General features: G+C 43.9%; 2 protein-coding genes across 7 annotated transcripts in view; both read right to left on the bottom strand.

Moving 5' to 3' along the window:
* The window catches only part of lamb2 (laminin, beta 2 (laminin S)), a 71,879-nt gene extending 51,846 nt beyond the window's left edge, over positions 1-20,033 (bottom strand). Inside the window, exons 1-2 of one of the 3 annotated variants that reach the window (XM_061780818.1) lie at positions 17,791-20,033; positions 17,512-17,564 (exon numbers count right to left, since the gene is read on the bottom strand). In XM_061780818.1, coding sequence (XP_061636802.1) covers positions 17,512-17,542 — 31 coding nt within the window. In that variant the 5' untranslated portion in view covers positions 17,543-17,564; positions 17,791-20,033. Of the gene's footprint in view, positions 1-17,511; positions 17,565-17,659; positions 17,746-17,790 lie in introns of those variants that run through there. The other 2 variants (XM_061780817.1, XM_061780819.1) reach the window with 2 other exon arrangements.
* Positions 20,034-20,147: 114 nt separating this feature from the next.
* LOC133481415 (N-alpha-acetyltransferase 80) overlaps positions 20,148-21,954 on the bottom strand; it is a 12,882-nt gene continuing 11,075 nt past the window's right edge. For 2 of the 4 annotated variants that reach the window (XM_061780805.1, XM_061780797.1), the window contains exon 2: positions 20,148-21,954. This exon is cut by the window's right edge. In XM_061780805.1, the coding sequence (XP_061636789.1) occupies positions 21,537-21,954 (418 nt within the window). In that variant the 3' untranslated portion in view covers positions 20,148-21,536. The other 2 variants (XM_061780786.1, XM_061780759.1) reach the window with 2 other exon arrangements.

Raw genomic sequence — 21,954 nt, 5'->3', positions numbered from 1 at the left:
TGCCTATCAGCTAAGTCTGGGCGAGAGGCGGGGTACACTCTGAACTGGTCGCCAGCCAATCGCGGATAGGCAGACTATATAGTAGAAAAAATTCAGTACTCTCTCACTGTCTTATACGCGCTTCCAATTTTTCCAAGAAAGACGAGCATAAGCCATGAGGAAACCATAATTTGTAACCATCTGCCAAGCGTAGGTCCATAACACTAGGTCCTTTTCTTTAGCACTTGTTCTCATTAGGCTCGCAGGTGAGGTGGAGCTTATCCCAGCTGATGGCTGATGGCACCGTGCCCCTGCACGCGAATAGGAACTCAGACGGACACACTACACAAAGGCAAAACTTTGTCGGTTATTTATACACACCAAAATCCATCCCAGGTGACATCATTCTGTTCTCTTATTGGTCACAAGAATGTAAAAAAAAAAAAATATCTGAAATGTTTGCTGTATTCTATGGAGTGAAAAAGTGCTAATCAATGTAGTGTGTAACACAAATATCATTTGTATTTAACTATTGTTTAATCCTGTTGTGGATCGCAGGGAGCTAGCTGGAGCCACTACAGCTGAGCTAAGACTGGTTGCCAGTCGATCACAGGGCACATAAAGACACAGACAACCATTCACTCTCACATTCACACCGTCGCTGAATGGAAACTGCATCTATAGGGAGAGAGATATATATATATATATATTAGACGAATATGTTCTAAAGTGGTGCCTCTGAACATATGGGAACCACAGGGCCAATAAAGCAACAGAATTAAACCTCCACTATCTGATCTTTTGGCCAATTAAAAGCTCTGATGTGACTGTGACGTACCACATAAATCTGACATCCCTGCATTTTAAAGTAGCGAGGCAAGGCAACCTCAAGCTTGTAAGTGGTTAGCATATACTGTAGCTCAGGGCAAAAGTTTCAAAATGTGGAAAAATCCCTGTTTTTGTTCAGCGTAACTGACTCTGTGATTGCCCTCCACCGAGCTCCTTTCTTTGCATTCACAACTTTATGTAAAATCGATTGCACTCATATTGTCTGCTTCTTAGCAGGAATTGAACTCACTTGTCACGTTTTTGAAAAATAGTCACTAGAGCGGTCGCATATGTCGCTAAATTGGCGACGCTGATTGTGTTTTTGTAAACTAGTTGTTACTGGAAGCAGAACGTGTTAGGATTATGAGGGGTCTTTGGAATAATTGTTCCCCTGTGAGGGGCCGCTGGACCCTTGGTCTAAAGGGTGCTAGTGGGAAAGTAGTTGAAGAGAATGCTTAGCTGCAGATGTGTGAAGGCCAAAGAGAGCAGGCTGAATGGTGACGTTCAACATGTCCACCCAGACCTCCGCTCTCCTCTGCCCACCTGTTACAGATGATACAACATGTTTCTCCTTTCAGACGTCTCCGCCATGACACGGAATGTGCTTTGCTTCTTTCAGCTGTCTCCATGAGCCAAGCCCTGCTAATCTAACTCCGTGTGTAATGGCAGCATCTGGGCCCACTCACTGAGACTCTGTTAGACTCCCAGACAGAGAGACGAACACTATGAAATTCCCCAACAGCTGAGGGGAACAACAGTCCATGCCACGCCAACACTACATATCTCAAGGATAGTGCTTGACTACAGTGGAACCTGCAAGGTCCATTTTATAGAAAAAAAATCCATCTTAAGGCGCCGAAAACTCCAGAGTTTCGACCATTTCCTTGCCATACCTTACTTTAGAAAGCATCACCTTGGCAGTATTTTGCTGTTTTTCTGACTTTTTTGTTTGCAGCTTCAACGAAGGATGTTAATGAACAGGTCAGAAGAATATACACAAAGTGAGGGGGCTCAAATTCAAAGAAGTCATCCAAGTTTTAACAGCCATATGTACAGACAGGGCGGCACGGTGGGCGACTGGTTAGAGCGTCTGCCTCACAGTTCTGATGACCGGGGTTCAATCCCCAGCACCGCATGTGTGGAGTTTGCATGTTCTCCCCGTGCCTGCGTGGGTTTTCTCCAAGCACTCCGGTTTCCTCCCACATCCCAAAAACATGGATGGTAGGTTAATTGACGACTCAAAATTGTCCGTAGGTGGGAATGTGAGTGCGAATGGTTGTTTGTTTGGATGTGCCCTGCGATTGGCTGGCAACCAGTTCCGGGTGTACCCCGCCTCCTGCCCGATGATAGCTGGGATAGGCTCCAGCACGCCCACGACCCTAGTGAGGAGAAGCGGCTCAGAAATTGGGTGAATGGATGTACAGACAGATACTCATACCATCACTGAGTAGGAAATGAACCAACACTGCTTGCATGTAAACCAGGCAAGTCAACCACTACGCCATCAGTGACTTGCAGACCTCCATGCTCAATAATATTCTACTCCAACAATCCTGTACATAGCCGGCAGAAATGAGCAACAAGTGATTAGAAAACACATGAGCATTGTTTGCATTACTGTATGCTGACAAGACAAAAATACAAACGCTTTGTAAAAACATTGCTGCTCAAGAAACACTGCTCAAGTCATGAGCCAACACCACAATATTAACTCACCTCAAGTTAACTCAATTAAAGTACTTCAAAAAAACAATCGCAGCTATAACTAAGTGCTGTAGATAAGCATCAATATTCGGTGCTAATTAGAACCTAGATTTCGAAAACGCGGTGCCGCTGAATGGAGAAAGAGCAGAGAAAACCCGCAGTCCATTAAGGGACTTTTGTCAATGTTTATTTGCAGTCCATATTCATTTGGGAGTCAATTTTTATGTAGATTTGAACATGAAAATTAAGTGTCAACACTGAGCTACAATAACTATTCTTTAGGCTTAAAATGGTCTCCACGGTACACAAACTACTACCAAATAAGTGAGACAAGGCCAGTTTGAGTTTTCTTACATTACATCATACACATACCAAGGTAAAACAATACTGATTTCATCCTATTTAGGTGTCAAAGTCAATTTTGATCCATCACTGCTAGTGGAAACAGACATATCATTTGTAAAGCTGTTTCATTCAACGTTTTCTCACTATAATTTAGGAGGATGTCGTACAAAAAAATATTTGGCCACAAAATCATTGTTTTGCCATCATTTAATATGAGTTAGTTTTCAGGCATAGTAACTTCACATCATTAATTTATTAGAAGAAAGCATTAGGAATTAGTGGTGAGCACGTCAGCTTCACGGTCAAGACGTCCTGTCTTTGGATCTCAGCTCGGGCCTTCCTGTATGGCGTGTGCAAGTTTTCTCTGTGCTTTCGTGTTTTTTTCTGGGCACTCCAGTTTACTTCCAGATTTTAAAAACCTCCATGTTAGGTTAAAAGAAGATTTTAAATTAGCCATAGGTGTGAATGTGAGTGCGAATCGTTATTTATCTATATGTGCCCTCTGACTGACTGGCGACCAGTCCAGGGTCCAGCCCGCGACTCTAATGAGCATAATGCACAATGGTCACTGGACCAGACTATTGCTCTATTAGTCCTTTCAAACTGCTCTAAATTGCTAGAGGACGTCATTTGCAAAATTATCAGTCAACACAGCTCTACGGAATTACGAGTCAATATCATTCAAATATAGATGACTTCAAACATATGTGACAGCTGACCCATGTCTAAAGTCCAGTGTGCGCGTGCAATCCATCCATCACGCCTCCTAACAGTACTACACTGTAATTGCACCTTGTCCAAGATTAGATAATTTGAAGTCTCAAGGCGTTTGAGAGGGCTGTTTTACACAGCCTGTCATTTGCATTAGCCTCTGGCTTCACAGCATAAATAAGAGTCGGAAAATAAAATCTCGAGCTACAGGGAGGGTGGAAATGACATTGAGACTCTTGCAAGAGGAAGAAGCATCTAAATTATCGGTTTTTGTTGTTGTTGTTCTGGCCTGACACATGGATAACCGTTTTGTCAACGAGGTAAAGAATTTGCTTTGCCTCAAATATAGACAGACACACATACACCCCCCCCCCCCCCCCCCCCCCCCACACACACACACACACAAACAATATGACGAAAGCAACAACAAGCCAATATCAATAACATAAGATGTTCAGTCTAACCTTGAAGGGAAAATATGCACTTTTCAAACTCCTAGCAATATTTAAATGTGGCCCAATGTCAGTCCCCGTCCTTGCCCCTATGACAGTCAGGTCATACAGACAGTTTTAACACACACATACACACGCACACATAGATGTGTGAGGTGAATTAGTTTTTCAGTTTTAACTTTTTTTACACTTTAACAACAGTTAAAAATGCTAAAAAGCATGATGCATTAAGTTGACGCCCAATCATTGCCACTTCCTTATATCGCGTGTCATCAGAGTTAAGGGATAGTATACAATTTATTGTTTTTTTAAGTCTTATTAAATAAGGGTCAACCTATTTTACACTTCCAAGACATAAGACTGCTAAAACGCTTGATGCGTTAAAACGACCCGCCTTCAGTGCCACTTTCCATCTGTCACGTATCATCAGAGTAAAGGGCGAGTACAAAATGTATAAATTTAAGTCTAATGATACAGCGGTTACCTTATTTTTACTCGTATGTAAATCAGCTAATCCTTTAATGACCCCAGAGGTGTTTAACAAATTAATAAAAATAACGATAAATTGAAGGAAAAAAAACGCTGTAAAAACATTTACTATATGCAACTGGCATTGACATAAAAATAAGACCATAACAATGTGAAAATGTGACTGAAAATATTACATGTAGCCAACAGGTAAATGTTTTACGATGCTGAAAGTTTGAGCCTGGAAGAGCCCGGAGCAAGACATGTCCGGTAATTAAATTTGGCTTCCTCAACCACAAAGACGCCTTATGTAAAACAACATGCAAAAAACATTGTGTGGTGTGTAAATTGTGCGGTCTTTAATTCACTGAAACGGCGAAGACGTCAAACTTTAGCCGGCATCTCGAAAGAAATCATAAACATAGGTAAGGTACCATTAACTGTAGGTGACACCAGGAATCTACTTTTGTCTTTCTGAGATTAATATTTCCGGAAAGAGGTTTTAATTCTACCTTAAATTGGTATGATTATGAGACCCCACCGTGCATGTTTAAGTCACAAAATGCTTCAGTCGATGTTTCTTAAATGCAACCAAGCTCTTCTTTAAATCTTCATTTTTAAATACATATAAGGATGTATTTTCTGAAAGAATTTAGTTGGGAAAAAGCATTATATTTGAGATTTTTGTATGTTGTGCTTTAAATAAAAAAAGAGCTGAAGACAGCTGTCAAATGTATTTTATAAAAAAAAATTTAATGAAAGAGAATGCTGTAACTGTTGAATCTTGCCACGGTTTTTAAATTAGATTTTTATGGGCTTTGTCTTGTCTTCTCGGTCTTGACTCTGTCTCGACTCAGTTTCTGTGCGTTCTGGTGCGTTCAAGTGCCACAACACTACTACTAATACAAAAAATATATATATTGATGGCCTTGTCCAGTATTAACCTAGTCTATAAACAACACTTGGTTGTTGAAGTTGTAGTTTGTTACAACACTCTGATTAATTGAGCAAAAAAAAAAACATTTGTCACCCTCCTACCACAAGAAGTCTAATGTTCGTATGAAAGAATGTGAAAACATAAAGACAGACAAAAAAAGTCAAAGAGTTCCCTTCTGAGCAGAACATCAGTAATCCTTCAGTTCAGCCAGCCGGGCCATTGTTGTAATGAGACCAGATCAGTTCACATTTCATCCCCCCCACCTCTATCTCCACCTCTGCTTTTCAGATAGAAAAGCTCCTGCCAACAAAACCCAACTCACTGGGCCTTTTATATAAACCAACCTGTTTCCTCTCTCTGCCCTCCATTTTGCCCCCCACATCCACAGCCCACCCCCCTTGTGCTTTGTCTCTGATTCAATCCAAGCTTTTCTTGCTCCTCTACTTTTCCTTCCTCTCTCTCTCTCTCTCTCTCTCTCTTTCTCTCCATAGCTGCTGCTTAGTGGGCTTTGCTGCACCATTGTTCTGATATCTACACATTTCCAGAGGCTGCCGCTTACAAAAAGTGTTTGGGACACTCTCCCAAACTCCCATTGCCTACTACCACCATCGCCTTCACCTGTGCCATCACACGCACATAAGCACACACACAATGAAGTGGAGCTGACCCCCCCCCACACTTTTCTTACAGACGTAAACATTCAGGAAAGGTTGAATTACAGAGGATTTGCTTTGCCACAAATCCACTTTGATGTTTCCTTCACAGACACACACACACACATCCAAGAGAAACTGAGGAGCAGAAAGGGAAAAGGAAAAGAGGAGGCACAACCAGTCCTTTTGTCCCAGTGAAACACACAGACACACACACACACACACACCCCAATTAACTTCTCTGACCCCGAGGGTTTGGAAATGACCCTTGGCCTTGCAACTTGTCCTGAGAGGAGTCGCAAGTCTTCATCCCCAGCTGCCTGCCAATGTGTCTTATGACAGTTTGGGATGTTTAAACCCCCACTTGTCCACATTCTACAGCCCCATTTCCTCCTCCACTTTTCCTCTCAGCTGTTCCTCACTCAAATGCTTTCCCAACTGATTATTACTGATTTGTTGCTGAAGGGCACCTCAGCAGTGAATATATGGCGGATACAGGGGGGTCCATCTGCCACTTCTCAATGCTAATTGAGGGGGGAAACAAACGTGGGGACATTCGGTCACAGGCCACATTCTAAACCACTCATCCATGACCTCCGCTCCCTTGCTCAAACGAAAACGAGCACTCCCCACCTTCCCTTGTCTTCCTTCTTAAAGATAATGACAATTACAAAACATACAATCATAAATGATATAACATTAATTCGTATCAGTTAGCATGCAATGCAGCCCTTTGAGGGTCACAAGCCAGTGCGGACTGTTGGCCGGTCCCATGCCCGGATGAATGCAGAGGGTTGCGTCAGGAAGGGCATCCGGCTTAAAACTTTGCCAAACAAATATGATCGTTCATCTAAAGAATTCCATACCGGATCGGTCATAGCCCGGGTAAACAACGTCCGCCCCCAGCACCGTTAACCTGCGGGGTGCCGGTGGAAATTCAGCTGCTGTGGGTCCAAGACGAAGAAGAGGTGGAAAGCGGGTTCTTCAGCAGAAAGAGAAGAGGAAAGCACAGAGCCTAGAACTGAATGTGGGGACTTTGAATCTTGGGACTATGACAGGAAAATCTCAGGAGTTGGTTGACATGATGATTAGGAGAAAGGTTGATATATTGTGTGTCCAGGAGACCAGGTGGAAAGGCAGTCAGGCTAGAAGTTTAGGGGCAGGGTTTAAATTATTTTAACATGGTGTTGATGGGAAGAGAAATGGAGTAGGGTTTATTTTAAAAGAAGTGTTGGCTAAGAATGTCTTAGAGGTGAAAAGAGTATCAGATTGAGTGATGAGGCTGAAACTTGAACTTGAGGGTGTTATGTATAATGTAATTAGTGGCTATGCCCCACAGGTAGGATGTGACCGAGAGGTGAAGGAGAAATTCTGGAAGGAGCTAGATGAAGTAGTTCTGGCCATCCCAGACAGAGAGAGAGTCGTGATTGGTGCAGAATGTAATGGACATGTTGGTGAAGGAAATAGGGGTGATGAAGAAGTGATGGGTAAGTTTGGCATCCAGGTGATGAACCTCGAGGGACAGACGGTGGTAGACTTTGCAAAAAAGGAGGGAAATGGGTGTAGTGAACACTTTTTTCCAGAAGAGGCAGGAACATAGGGTGACCTACAAGAGCGGAGGTAGAAGCACGCAGGTGGATTACATCTTGTGCAGACGATGTAATCTGAAGGAGGTTATCGACTAAGGTAGTGGTAGGCTAGACAGCATAAGATGGTGGTGTGTAAAATGACTCTGGTGGCGGGGAGGAAGATTAAGAAGACAAAGGCAGAGCAGAGAACCATGTGGTGGAAGGTGAGACAGGACGAGTGTTGTGCAGCTATTCGGGAAGAGGTGAGACAGGCTCTCGGTGGACAGGAGGAGCTTCCAGAAGACTGGACCACTGCAGCCAAGGTGATCAGAGAGGCAGGCAGGAGAGTACTTGGTGTATCTTCTGGCAGGAAAGGAGAGAAGGAGACTTGGTGGTGGAACCTCACAGTACAGGAAATCATACAAGGAAGAAGGTCAGCTAAGAAGTGGGACACAGAGGACCGAGGAGAGGCGAAAGGAATACATTGAGATGCGACATAGGGCAAAGGTAGAGGTGGGAAAGGCCAAACAAGAGGCATATGATGACATGTATGCCAGATTTGACACTAAAGAAGGAGAAAAGGATCTACACAGGTTGGCCAGACAGAGAGATAGCGATGGGAAGGATGTGCAGCAGGTTAGGGTGATTAAGGCTAGAGATGGAAATATGTTGACTGGCGCCAGTAGTGTGCTAAATAGATGGAAGGAATACTTTGAGGAGTTGATGAATGAGGAAAATGAGAGAGAAGGGAGAGTAGAAGAGGCAAGTGTGGTGGACCAGGAAGTGGCTATGATTAGTAAGGGGGAAGTTAGAAAGGCATTAAAGAGGACGAAAAATTTAAAGGCAGTGGGTCCTGATGACATTCCTGTGGAGGTATGGAAGCATCTAGGAGAGGTGGCTGTGGAGCTTTTGACCAGCTTGTTCAATAGAATTCTAGTGGGTGAGAAGATTCCTGAGGAATGGAGGATATATGGGATAGAGGAGTGGAGGCTAGGCTCAGGACAACAGTATGGTTTCATGCCTAGAAAGAGTACCACAGATTCATTATTTGCCTTGAGGATGTTGATGGAAATGTACAGAAGGTCAGAAGGAGCTACATTGTGTCTTTTTAGATCTAGAGAATGCCTATGACAGAGCACCCAGAGAGGAACTGTGCTACTGCATGCGGAAGTCTGGAGTGGCAGAGAAGTATGTTAGAATAATACAGGACATGAATGAGGGCAGCAGAACAGTGGTGAGGTGTGCTGTAGGTGTGACAGAGGAGTTTAAGGTGGAGGTGGGACTGCATCAGGGATCAGCCCTGAGCCCCTTCCTGTTTGTAGTGGTGATATAAGTCTGACAGATGAAGTTAGACTGGAATCCCCCCGTGGACCATGATGTTTGCAGATGACAAACAGTGAGCTGCAGTGAAAGCAGGGAGCTGGTGGAAGAACAGTTAGAAAGATGGAGGCATGCGCTGGAAAACTAGTTGTCTGCTCTGCACCATAAGGCGGCAATCTGTTCTCGGCGGAAGTTTGACCTCCACATCCTTGATCATCCAATCACAAACCAAGTTTAAAACCATCCATTTTCTGAGCCGCTTCTCCTCACTAGGGTCGCGGGCGTGCTGGAGCCTATCCCAGCTGTCATCGGGCAGGAGGCGGGGTACACCCTGAACTGGTTGCCAGCCAATCGCAGGGCACATAGGAACAAACAACCATTCGCACTCACAGTCATGCCTACGGGCAATTTAGAGTCTCCAATTCATGCATGTTTTTGGGATGTGGGAGGAAACCGGAGTACCCGGAGAAAACCCACGCAGGCACGGGGAGAACATGCAAACTCCACACAGGCGGGGCCGGGGATTGAACCCGGGTCCTCAGAACTGTGAGGCTGACGCTCTAACCAGTCGCCCACCGTGCCGCCAAGTTTAAAACCGAGTTTGTGATTCACGTGGTAAAAGAAGTCCGTAAATCATTCCATTTTCGTCCTAAAATACTATTTACAGTATGTATGTTATTTATTGAATTGTAGTGTCTCTTTAATTAAGACAACAAACAGTTAATGTCAACATATTCTTGTCAAAATACTGTTGCTGTCCACATAGATATGAACACTTGCACTGGCAGCTATATTGGCAGGGGAGACGTTCCCATAGAAGGCAATGCATGGATATTAAAATTAAGTCGTAACTCAACCGATTGTCATGAGGGTTACTATTTTGCCAAAGCCAAAGTGTATGCTAATACACAACATTTGAAAAATGACTACCAAAAAATTATCAAAATGATTGGAAGAAATGTGCAGCAAAATGGCCAACAGAGCAAGTCCATCCATCCATCCATTTTCTGAGCCGCTTCTCCTCACGAGGGTCGCGGGCGTGCTGGAGCCTATCCCAGCTATCATCGGGCAGGAGGCGGGGCACACCCTGAACCGATCTTTCAAATGACAGTGTGACGTCCCACTTTCTGATTTTTTTTTTTCCTGAACGAAAAAAAAGACAAGTTTCCCTGGATCCGTTTGTTGTGCCAAATCAATCAATGAAGTAGAAAAGAAACACAAAAGAAACCCCTGAATCAGAATTTCCACGTTATTATGAAAGAAGGTTCTTCTTCAGTGAGTTGTTGTCCTCTTCCCCTTTCCCGTCCTTAGTTAAATTTAATGAGCAATAAACTTATATTCATTTAGTGTTTTATTTCTTTATAATAGTGTGTTTTCACTTATTTTTATACTGCACTGTATTTATTGTTAACCACACACTGGTAAAAAAAAAAACAAGTATAACTTGGGGGCTGGAAAACACTCATTGCATTTACATTTATTTCAATGGGGAAAATTACCTCGGTTTTAGAATGTTTTGGCCTATAAATTGGGTCACGGAATTAATTCAGTTTCTAACCCGAGGTTCCACTGTGTTATACACACTTAATTCATTCCAGAATACCTACTGTATTACTGTATACCAGGTTTATTTGTGTGTCAGCTGCGTGCGCCACATGCACATTTGCTTAAAAAAAAAACAACAACTGCTACATTAATTGCAAAGTCACTTGTGATGAAATGCTTCCACTATGAGTGAAACTACCAAAAATGTTGAAATCTTGTTTTTTTCCCATGCTCTGGGCTGATAGTTATCACTCACCTCGATGTAACCCCATAGTTCCACCCTTGGTCGTCATGGACTAACAAAAGTCATATACAGAATTGGCCAATAATACTACACGTTATTGTAAATCTTGATCCAAGGAGTATTTTGACAAAAGCATAGAAAGTCAGGCATATTATTAAGACACCTGGGGCCTCATGTACAAAGACTTTCCTACTGAAACATGGCGTACGCTCAAATCCAGAAAACTGTGAATCTGTGCCTACGCATGAATCCAAGCACATTTCCTTCGTACATCCCAAACAACGTAAAATTGAGCGCACGTGTTGGAATAGCCGACCCCTCCCTGTCCACGCCCACATTTAAATATGCAAATCATATTTAAATGAACCCTGCACGATCAGAAAAAAAGGAAAATGAGCAAAGTAATGAAGAAATTTTTTTTTTCTGAATGTGAAGTTGCTCAATAAAGTCTTGGTGCGCAAGAAAATCCTCTTTGGCACGCAGTCCTCCGGCGTCAACAAAACGTGAAAGAGGAGTGAATGGGACAGCGGTTGTCAAAGCTGTGGGGTCGGAACAGCGCACACACACTGAACTCAAAAATAAGTGGTCAGACATTAAGGTGGATGTGAAGCGGAGGAGCAGCACTTTGGCAGCTGCCCAGTGCCAAAGTGTGCCCAAAAACAGGCGGAAGAACCAGCGCGCAGGGCCTCACCGCGTTCGAGGAGAGAGTCGCTGCGATCATGGGTGACATTGCTCTCTCAGGGGTGGTGGGAGCACATGTGGCTGACTCTGATCACTCCACAAGGTTAATACCATGTATTTTTATAACTCACAACAAATGTGTTCATACACACCTACACTCAGCCCTATGAGAGAAAGGTTCATGCGTGAATGTTGTATGGATGGTACTTGTAATAAATGATCACCTTGATCAATTAATAGGTGTCCTCACAAATATCAGTGATTCATTAAATACACTGGTTAACAAATTAATTCTGAGTCCTTGTCTCCATTACATTGTTGAAATCAAATGTTGTCGGGCATTAATTGTTCATCAGTGCTAATTGTTCATGTTTCTCTCATGTGCAGATTTATTATAACAGTTTCCCAGCATCACCTCTAAGTATCGCCAAAGCACCAACAGCTGTTCAAACGTGCGTATGCCACCCATGAAGTTGCCGTGAGGCACCGCACATTTCCACGGTCATTTCACTCTTGATACATATGAAATTTGCCGTGAAAAAGAACGTACGTCACGTTTTTGTACATGAGGCCCCTGGGAACCTTTTAAATTTGTAAATGCATAAATGTCTCTTTTAATATTTTATTATAGTAATAATAACTTGAAACATTGCTGTAAAAGTTAATAAAATGTAAATTTTGCAACAGTTTACAAAATTTCCACTGTGAAAAACAACAATAGATGTTCAAAGTAAAACATGAATCGAGTCTTTGACCTCAATTTTTATGGGAACAGGATTTATCTATCACTTTTTCTTATATCCGGATTCATTACCTGCGTTTACATTGCACAAACACAAAACCACATTCACACATGCCCACGCACACACATACACACACAAACACACACACCTGCACGCACTCGCTCAATCATTCAACCTCTCAAGCGAAATCACACTCACACAAAAAAAATCACACACATACAGAATCACGCGCACACACTTAAACAAAATCCCTCACACGCACACAGTAATAGGAAATTACACACACACAAAATCTCAGTTGCTCACTCACTCACACGCCACTGGGTTAATGTGCAGTGCTGTACGTACTGTAGGTGTAGAGTGGGTGTCTCTATTTGCGGATTCAGCTGCGCTGTTTTAAGAGGAACATAAACAAGAGGGACGCCACCCACAGAGGCCTTTGCTATCAGTCTCGACAAAGTGGCTATTTTAATAATTTAAGTGCGTTACTAGATATTTATAATTACTAGTAAAAAAGATTTGCTCTACTGACCTTGACATTCAGTTCAAATCTGTCGTACATTCACTGAATACACTACGAGTCTATTATTTACATGGGAATGTTTTAAGTAACAACCTTATGTTGGACACAAGGCTTTAACAGAAAATCCTGAAGGAGAATGTTCAGCCAACCGTTTGTGACCTCAAGCTGAAGCGCACTTTGGTTCTGCAGCACGACAACGATCCAAAACACACCAGCAAGTCAACTCCTGAATGGCTTAAAAAACAAAATGAAGTTTGAGGAGTGGCTCAAAGAACAGACTTGAATCCGACTGAAAGGCAGAGGCATGGCTTTAAAAAGGTCGTTCGTGCTCAAAAACCCTCCAGTCTTACTTAACTTAAACAATTTTCCAAGGAAGAGGGAACAAAAATATCTCCACAGAGAAAGACGCATTGCCAGTTAGAGAAAACGCTTGATTTCAGTTGTTGCTACTGAGGGTGGCCCAAGGAGTTTACCAAGTTACCAGGTAACTTTGTATAGTATTTCACGCCACTGTATACAACTTTTTCTAGTGTTTGGGATGTAATATTGTCTCTAAGGTGCCTCAGTAAACGTGAAATATTAATTAAAATCGTCCATGTATTCCTGAGTTCCAGACATTTTTCTGCCAAGAGGCCTGAAATCAAGCTTATCTGCGTCACTAGCGAACATCTCCGCCTACCTCTCCGCTCCCGAGCCACCGTGCTCTCACAAGTGGGTGGGTCTTCTACACAAAGGCAACCAATCAGAGAAAAGTGGGCGGTCTTAGCCAAATATGGACGAAGCGGATACAGAACTGGGTCAAACAAAAGTAGCCTTTTCTGGACACTCCTATAACAAAACCAAGGTGCTTTTTGAAATGAAATTGACATTTTTATACTAAGTCCATGTTTGAGAGTCACTCTATGAAGGTCTAAAGTGACAAAATGTGGGACCTTTAACATGATCAGTAAATGGTTACGTATAAGCTTCAAGTGATCTATTAGCCATTGAACTTTTAGCAAAAAAGTGTCACACACGTCCTTGAAACACCTTAAATACGTTTCAAATATCCAAAAATCTATTTATACCATGATTAAATGAGTACACTACAATAAATTAGTTTAAATTGCTCTATTATTAGCCTTTGAACATTTTAGTACTCTTTCAAGACACACGCGTCTTGAAAATAATGATTAAAAAAATTTTTTTAAGTTATTTTATTTTTAAATCATTTTAAACATTAAAAAAACAGTACTTTATAATGTTTTTAAAATATATATATAATAAATACAAATCTAAATGATTAACATTAATTATGAACTGAGAGGGCTTCGTATGGGGAAAAAAGGATGAGAGGGGCCTCTGATATTCTTCTTTTTGTTAGAATTTACAAATGGAATAATTTATATTAAAACTAAGTTTTTTTTATTAATTAATGGACCTATTTAATACTGTGAACATTGGCACATACAAACAAACAACCATTCGCACTCAGATTCACACCTACGGGCAATTTAGAGTTGTCAATGAACCTACCATGCATGTTTTTGAAATGTGGGAGGAAACCGGAGTGCCCGGAGAAAACCCACGCAGGCACGGGGAGAACATGCAAACTCCACACAGGCAGGGCCGGGGATTGAACCCCGCACCTCAGAACTGTGAGGCAGACGCTCTAACCAGTCGTCCACCGTGCCACCTAGTTATTCCATAGTTCTGGAATTAAAAAAGATGTCTGCAGAAACATTTTGGTTGTTTTCTGATTATGTATTTAATTTTCAGCCAGATTTTGGCCCATCCACATTTAGTTTGAAACCTGCGTGATTGACACATCAGCCTGCTGATGTCAGCGACAGAAGACACGCTTACAGCATTTCCTTATAATAGTATGCGTTCTTGACTGCTTTACAAATTGATACTATTGGTCCTTCCCCACTCCATCTGTTATTTTTACGCAAATTAACCAATTTAAAGGGATGAAAAAAAGCTTGAGAACAAATCTATAAATGCACTTGAATGCTCAAAATGTCTGAGAAGTGTTTTAAAACTCCGGCTATTTCCTCATTCTGCTGAAGCAAGCTGTACGGCATAATTTTTGCCTATATTGAAAGTCTGGATTTTTTTAGACAATAATGACTGCAAATAGTGAGGCTCGGTACATTTGAGTAGGCTTCGATCGTTGTAATGCTTCGTTGCGGAAGGACGCCTGCATATTCATTTCCGCACAATACTTAGGCTTGCCGAGCTCATTGTTTTATTTATTAAATCACTCATGGCTCTAAGACCTTCGAAAAAGAGTTTGAGAAGATGACACACAACACAAGCATTTGCTTTTGTGAGGTTAAAGGCGTTTTGTACGGTCGGGGGGTTGGCGTGAGCAAAGCATGTGATGAGAAGGGCTGGCTTGTGGCACCGTATTCTACCATTTTAAGCAGTGACTGCATAATCAAATAGCCATGTTTTAGCATATATTTGAACATAATTTTAGGGTTTTGCTGTGTCGATGTAAGTGTGCAATGGCATATGATAGCAATATAAGGTATAATGCAAACTTGAACGAAGCAGTGTTAGGAAACTTAAGTGAGATGGTGGGGTTTTTTTTCCTGAAAAGTTGTCATTTTGGAGGTGCGAGGATTCAACCCGACAGCACTGATCTATAAAATATGAGTAAATATTGCCACTTTATAGTATAGTACATTCCTTTATCCAGACTGGCTATGCAGCGAATTTGGTCTCCTGTTCTGTCGATGACGTCACGCCAGGAAATAACAGCTAACTGATTTTGGTGATGTATAAAGTTCCTTTCCAGGGCAATTAGTTATTTTCAGATTGCTCCAAAACTGATTGATACTATTGGAAATGACTGCCAATTTCATCTGGTCCTTTTTTTAATACATTTGAAAAAGAGCAAACATTTTGATATAAAAATCATTTGAATGAACGCTTTCAATGTCATCTTAATGTTTTTTTTTTTTTTGGACTATGCTATGACACAGGCCTCTGTGACTGACTAGCGACCAGTCCAGGGTGTATGTAGTCTGGCTTCCGCCCGAAGTCAGCTGGGACAAGCTCCAGCTCCCCACGACCCTGAAGAGCATAAATGTTACACAGTCCTGCTCACCATTATTGGCACCCATGAGGTTTAAGTACTAAATATGGAATATCTCCGGAAGAAAATTAATCAAGTGGAACAACATTTTTCTAAAAAGAACTTGCGTTTGATACAAAAGTGCAAATGATAAACAACATTTTATGGACAGAAGAAACAAAAATAGAGCTTTTTGCCAATGCACACAAACTGTATGTTTACAGATGGCGCAATCAAGCCTTTGAGGAAAAGAACACCCTGCCAACAGTCAAGCATGGTGGAGGAGCCATAATGCTGTGGGGCTGCTTTGCTACATTTGGTACTGGAGGCCTTGACTGTATAACAGGTATCATGAAATCAGAAAATTATCAAGAGATTTTAGGGCGAAATGTCTTACCAGTGTAAGAAAACTTCGTTTGAGGCGAAGATCATGGGTCCTCCAGCAAGACAAAGACCCAAAGCACACAGGTATGGTTGAAAAGGGGGGAAAAAAATGGACTGCTTCAAAATTGCTAGCAATGAGTATTGATCTCAATCCAATTGAAAGTCTTTGGGGGGAGCTGAAATCTGCCATTGGGGAAAAGAACCCTGCAAAAATGGCAAAGCAAGACTGGGAGAAAATACCACCTGAGTGTGCAAAACACTTATAGATGGATACAAGAAATGTTTGGAGGGTGTCATCGCTGCCAAAGGGTGTGCAACCAAATATTAAGAAGGGGTGCCAATATTGCCGCACATGCTGTTTTCAGTTTTTTTCTTTGAAACTGCAATGTCCATCCATCCATTTTCCGTGCCGTTCTCCTCACGCGGGCGTGCTGGAGCCTATCCCAGCTGTCATCGGGCAGGAGGCGGGGTACACCCTGAACTGGTTGCTAGCCAATCGCAGGTCACATAGAAACAAACAACCAGTCGCACTCACAGTCATGCCTGCGGGCAATTTAGAGTCTCCAATTAATGCATGTTTTTGGGATGTGGGAGGAAACCAGGAGTGCCCGGAGAAAACCCACACAGGCACGGGGAGAACATGCAAACTCCACACAGGTGGGGCCGGGGATTGAACCCGGGTCCTCAGAACTGTGAGGCTGACGCTCTAACCAGTCGTCCACCGTGCCGCTACTGCAATGTCTACATTTAAAAAATATATATATATTTTTTTTTTGTTAAATTATTTTGGATCTCCACTTAAAAGATCCTGATAAGTTTGGTAGATTTCCATTTATTTCTGAAGATATACAGGTTATACAAAAAATGAAGGGGTGCCAATAATAGTGAACAGGACTGTAGAAAATGGATGGATGATTACGCCACAGGCCAAAACAAAAATGAGCCGAGCGTCACAAATGGTTCGCACGCCACCACTTTTCTACATCAATAAAAAAATTGTTCAAAAGTGATATGATGTATGTAAAACAGTGACTCTACAGTGGCCTTCTACCTTCGTGTCATCGGATGATTTCTCTTTTCCAGTTTGAACAACCTCCAGACGAATGTATGTCACATCTCATATATGCAGCCCCAATGCAGTGGTAAATGATCTGACTTGTTTGGCACCTTCGACTTTGCTTTTGTGCAGCAAACATGAACGAGTTTATGTGTTGCCCTCCAGAGACTTGACCAAAGAAAATCCAGTGACCCGGAGACAATCATTAATGCCCTGCAAACCCTCCACTGGATCACTTCTGAGGATTTCTTAAGGATCAAAAACATGGATGGACTTCAAAAGGTGCGCGTGTACAGTGCACTCACCGCAGACCAACACCAACAGTGACGCATGCATCTCGCAGCTGCACACGGACAACCTGCAGGACAAAGTTGGAAAACTTCATCATCCACGCATCATCATACTACTTTGTAACATTATTACCAGATAGAAAACATGACCAAATGTACTAACATTCCAGGCGACGGGTCTTTCAATCGAATTTCTTTATTGTATTCCCCCCACTTTTTGCATTAAAACAACCAAACTAACGATGCTTCCATTTACGCCCGGTCTTTAAACGTCGCAGGGAGGCGGACGCTCACCGCGTTGGTTCCGTTCAGACGGACGCTCCGGTGGCGGTGTCCGAACCTGCTGCTCTTCCTTCGGGTCCACTTGCTGCGGAACTGCGGGACACAACAAGAGGAGCTAGCGTCGCCTTGCTCCAGATCGACTCCGAGCGAGACTTCTCTGCTCCTGTGTGTGGAAACCCCGGCTGAAATCCTACTGGACTGGAGCAGAGCACAGAAAGAGTGGGAGGAGACACACGGGCGGTCCGGTCCCACCCTGGGGGCAGGGGGCTCAAGTACTCACACTCTGTACTGAGGGGGGCAAAAGTACTCACACCCGGGCCTCGACTTAAGTACAGAAACTTGAGTCAAAAAATACAAATAAAAAAATGGTAATAGTATAAGTACTGATTCAACTATTCTCTTCAATAAGTGTACAAACGGTGAGGAAAAACAAAATGGCAGGTGCATAATAGTTTCCCTTTTATTGACATTGTGCTTGGGACTGTGAAGAAAAACAACAACATTTCTGGACATGCTATCAAAGGCGGCACAGCGTCTGACTAACCAGTACGTCTGTCTCGCTGTTCTGAGGACCGGGGTTCAAATCCAGCCTAGCCTGTGTGGAGTTTGCATATTCTCCCCGTGCCTGCGTGGGTTTTCTTCGGGTACTCCGGTTTTGTATTACTTTCCAAAAACATGCATGGTGGGTTAATTGACAACTCTAAATTGTCTGTAGTTTATGAATGGCTGTTTGTCTGTATGTCTCCTGCGATTGGTTGGCGACCTGTTCAGGGTGTACTTCGCCTCTCGCCCAAAGTCAGCTGGGGTAGGTGCCAGCACACCTGTGACGCTAGTGAGGATAAACAGTGTGGAAAATGGAGGGATAGATTATTGCATGACACCCCCCCCCGCCCCCTCCCCATCTACAAATGACTGTTGTAATGTTACTTGTGTTCAAATATCTAGACTGTTTCACTATTGTTCTGCTGTGGTTCTCACCCCTAGTCCCCTCTGTCTGTCCTCTAAAACCCTTTCCTGTCCGGCTGCACTTTCAATAAACATCAGATGGCATGATTATTGCACAGGTGTGCCATAGGCTGGCCACAATAAAAGGCCACTCTGAATTGTGCAGTTTTATCACACAGCACAATGCCACAGATGTCGCAAGTTCTGAGGGAGCGTTCAATCGGCATGCTGACTGCAGGAATGTCCACCAGAGCTGTTGCCCGTGAATTGAATGTTCATTTCTCTACCATAAGCCGTCTCCAAAGGAGTTTCAATTTGGCAGTATGTCCAACCAAAGACGTTTCAGACAATTTGACAATACATCCAACCGGCCTCACAACCGTAGACCACGTGTAACCACACCAGCCCAGGACCTCCACATCCAGCATGTTCACCTCCAAGATTGTCTGAGACCAGCCACCCGGACAGCTGCTGCAACAATCTGTTTGCATAACCAAAGAATTTCTGCACAAACTGTCAGAAACCGTCTCAGGGAAGCTCATCTACATGCTCGTCGTCATCATCGGGGTCTCGACTTGACCGCAATTCATCGTCGTAACCGACTTGAATGCTCACATTTGATGGCGTCTGGCACGTGGGAAAGGTGTTCTCTTCACGGATGAATCCTGCTTTTCACTGTTCAGGGCAGATGGCAGACAGTGTGTGTGGCGTCGTGTGGGTGAGCGTTTGTTGATGTCAATGTTGTGGATCGAGTGGCCCATGGTGGCGGTGGGGTTATGGTATGGGCAGGCGTATGTTATAGGCAACGAACACAGGTGCATTTTATTGATGGCATTTTTAATGCACAGAGATACCGTGATGAGATCCTGAGGCCCATTGTTGTGCCATTCATCCACGACCATCACCTCATGTTGCAGCATGATAATGCACGGTCCCATGTTGGAAGGATCTTTACACAATTCCTGTCAACTGAAAACATCCCAGTTCTTGTATTGCCAGCATACTCCCCGGACATGTCACCCATTGTGCATGTTTGGGATGTTCTGGATTAGCGTATACGACAGGAGGAGTGGACCAACATTCCACAGGCCACAATCAACAATCTGATCAACTCTATGCGAAGATGTCTTGCCCTGCGTGAGGCAAATGGTGGTCACACCAGATACTGACTGGTTTTCTGACCCCCAGATCACTACAATAAAGCAAAACTGCACATTTCAGAGTGGCCTTTTATTGTGGGCAGCCTAAGGCACACCTATCTATCTCTCTCTCTCTCTGTCTCTCTCTTATATATATATATATACACACACATACACATATATATATATATATATATATATATATATATATACATACACACATATATATATATATATATATCTATATACACACACATATATATATATATATACATATATATGTGTGTGTATATAGATATATATATATATACACACATATATATATATATTTTCCAACTTTAGATTTTTCATCAGCGAAGGCCTGGATATGGTGGGAAACCATGAGAAAACACTTTCTGTGAAGTACTTAAGAGGTGCCCCAAAGCCAATTTGGCGCAGTAGTCTAAAAAAAGATGAAAAGTTTATTTTTGTTAGTTTTGGGCAAAATACACATAAATGTTGGGTTCAAAAGACTCGTTAGGGGTGTAAAACGTGAAGAAAAAAATGTCCCCCCAAAATCGGTAAAAGTTATGTACAAAAGGCACACCTGGGTCACCCACGCTGACCTGCGTGTATTAGCCCCTCGCTGCGGTGTCAAAAAGGCACACCTGGGTCACCCACACGGACGTATTAGCCCCTCACTGGGGGGTCTTGGGGGAGCCTAAACCCCACTCATTGTTGCCCAAGTTAACGCGGACGTCGGGGAAGCGACGTCGATGATCCTCGACGACCTGGAGAAGGAACTGTCTTTCTTCCTCGTCCTTTGTGAGGATGGCGCTGTAGCGCTGAATCAGAGCCACGCCCCGTTCGGCAAAGTCGTTGACAACCTTGAGGGACTCGGCTCGGCGGAGGGCGAGCTGGTAGTCCTGGCGGGCCGGCCACACAGCCGGGTCCACCTCAAGGAGGTCCGACGGGCCTAGGGCGGCCAGGAGAAACTTGGAGTTTGACGAAGCGAAGTCCGGCAGCGTCTTCCTCGTCAGGACAGTCTGGTCAGGATCCAGTGAAATCCGCTTAGGCGGATCTTCCGCGCCGTTTCAGCCTCTTCTCCTCCAACGTGGTCCTCAGGTTGAACAGAGCGAGCGACACCAGCTCTTCTGAGATGTACCAGAGATGCCGCCCAAACGCCTTCGATGCCTCCGTTGCGATTTCCTTGTCCTTGTAGGACACGGGTGAGCGGTAGAAGGCCAGGTCCTGGGCCGGGGCACTGGTTGCCAGCGGGGCTTTGTATTACGCCGGCACGTACAGCGTCACAGTGAAGAGGACGAAGCGGGCCAAGTTCTTCTCCACCGCCTTGGTGAGCTTGAACTGTCCGCGGAACAACAAGATCCTCAATGCGTATATCAGTTTGCCCATCCAGCGAGCGCAGTGGTAGGCTCTAGGCTTGGACATACTGATTCCTCGAGGGGGAACGCCGCCCAGAGCGACGATCGTCAAGTTGAGGAGTTCCCGATAGTCATCGCGGGGCTGCGTAGCTTGGAGCTTCTCCTCGCAGAACATGATGACTTCGTCACTGGTGGGCGGGATAGGCTCAAACGCCGTCTGGTCGATGGACTCCCATCCGGCCTTGAAGCGTTTGAAATGTCAGACCCAGACGACGGTGCGAAACAGGCGCCGAACGATTTGTCAGCCACGACCTCAAGAATGTGGCGCTGGCAGGCCCAGTGCAGGAGAATCTGCTCGAGCCTCAGCAGCAGCGTGGAGGATGTGGACAGCGCTCCAGTCAGATGTCCTTGTTCGATCGAGCGCAGCTGCAATCTGCGGGGTCATCGCCGAGGCTCGAGCTCTGCTGCGCTTTGGGGGAGAGGGAGCAAAAGAGGGCCCGGCGCCATCGTCATTGCCGTCGTCTTGATCAGCCATTTCGGTGGCACTGCTTGAGGAAGAACTTGCCAGTTCGACTGTGCCCTCTTCTGGGGCGGCAGTGCGCTTCCAGGATCGTTTCATACGACGCCTTTCAAGCGCCGCCAACTTGCCGTCGATGCCCATCATGACCCCCTTGCGGCCGTCCTTGTCGCGCTGCAAGGCGAGGAACCTCCGATCTTCCATGTTGAGAGTC

This window comes from Phyllopteryx taeniolatus, chromosome 1 (genome assembly GCF_024500385.1).
Source record: "Phyllopteryx taeniolatus isolate TA_2022b chromosome 1, UOR_Ptae_1.2, whole genome shotgun sequence".
Classification (NCBI taxonomy): Eukaryota; Metazoa; Chordata; class Actinopteri; order Syngnathiformes; family Syngnathidae; genus Phyllopteryx; species Phyllopteryx taeniolatus.
This window is presented reverse-complemented; position numbering and strand designations above follow the sequence as displayed.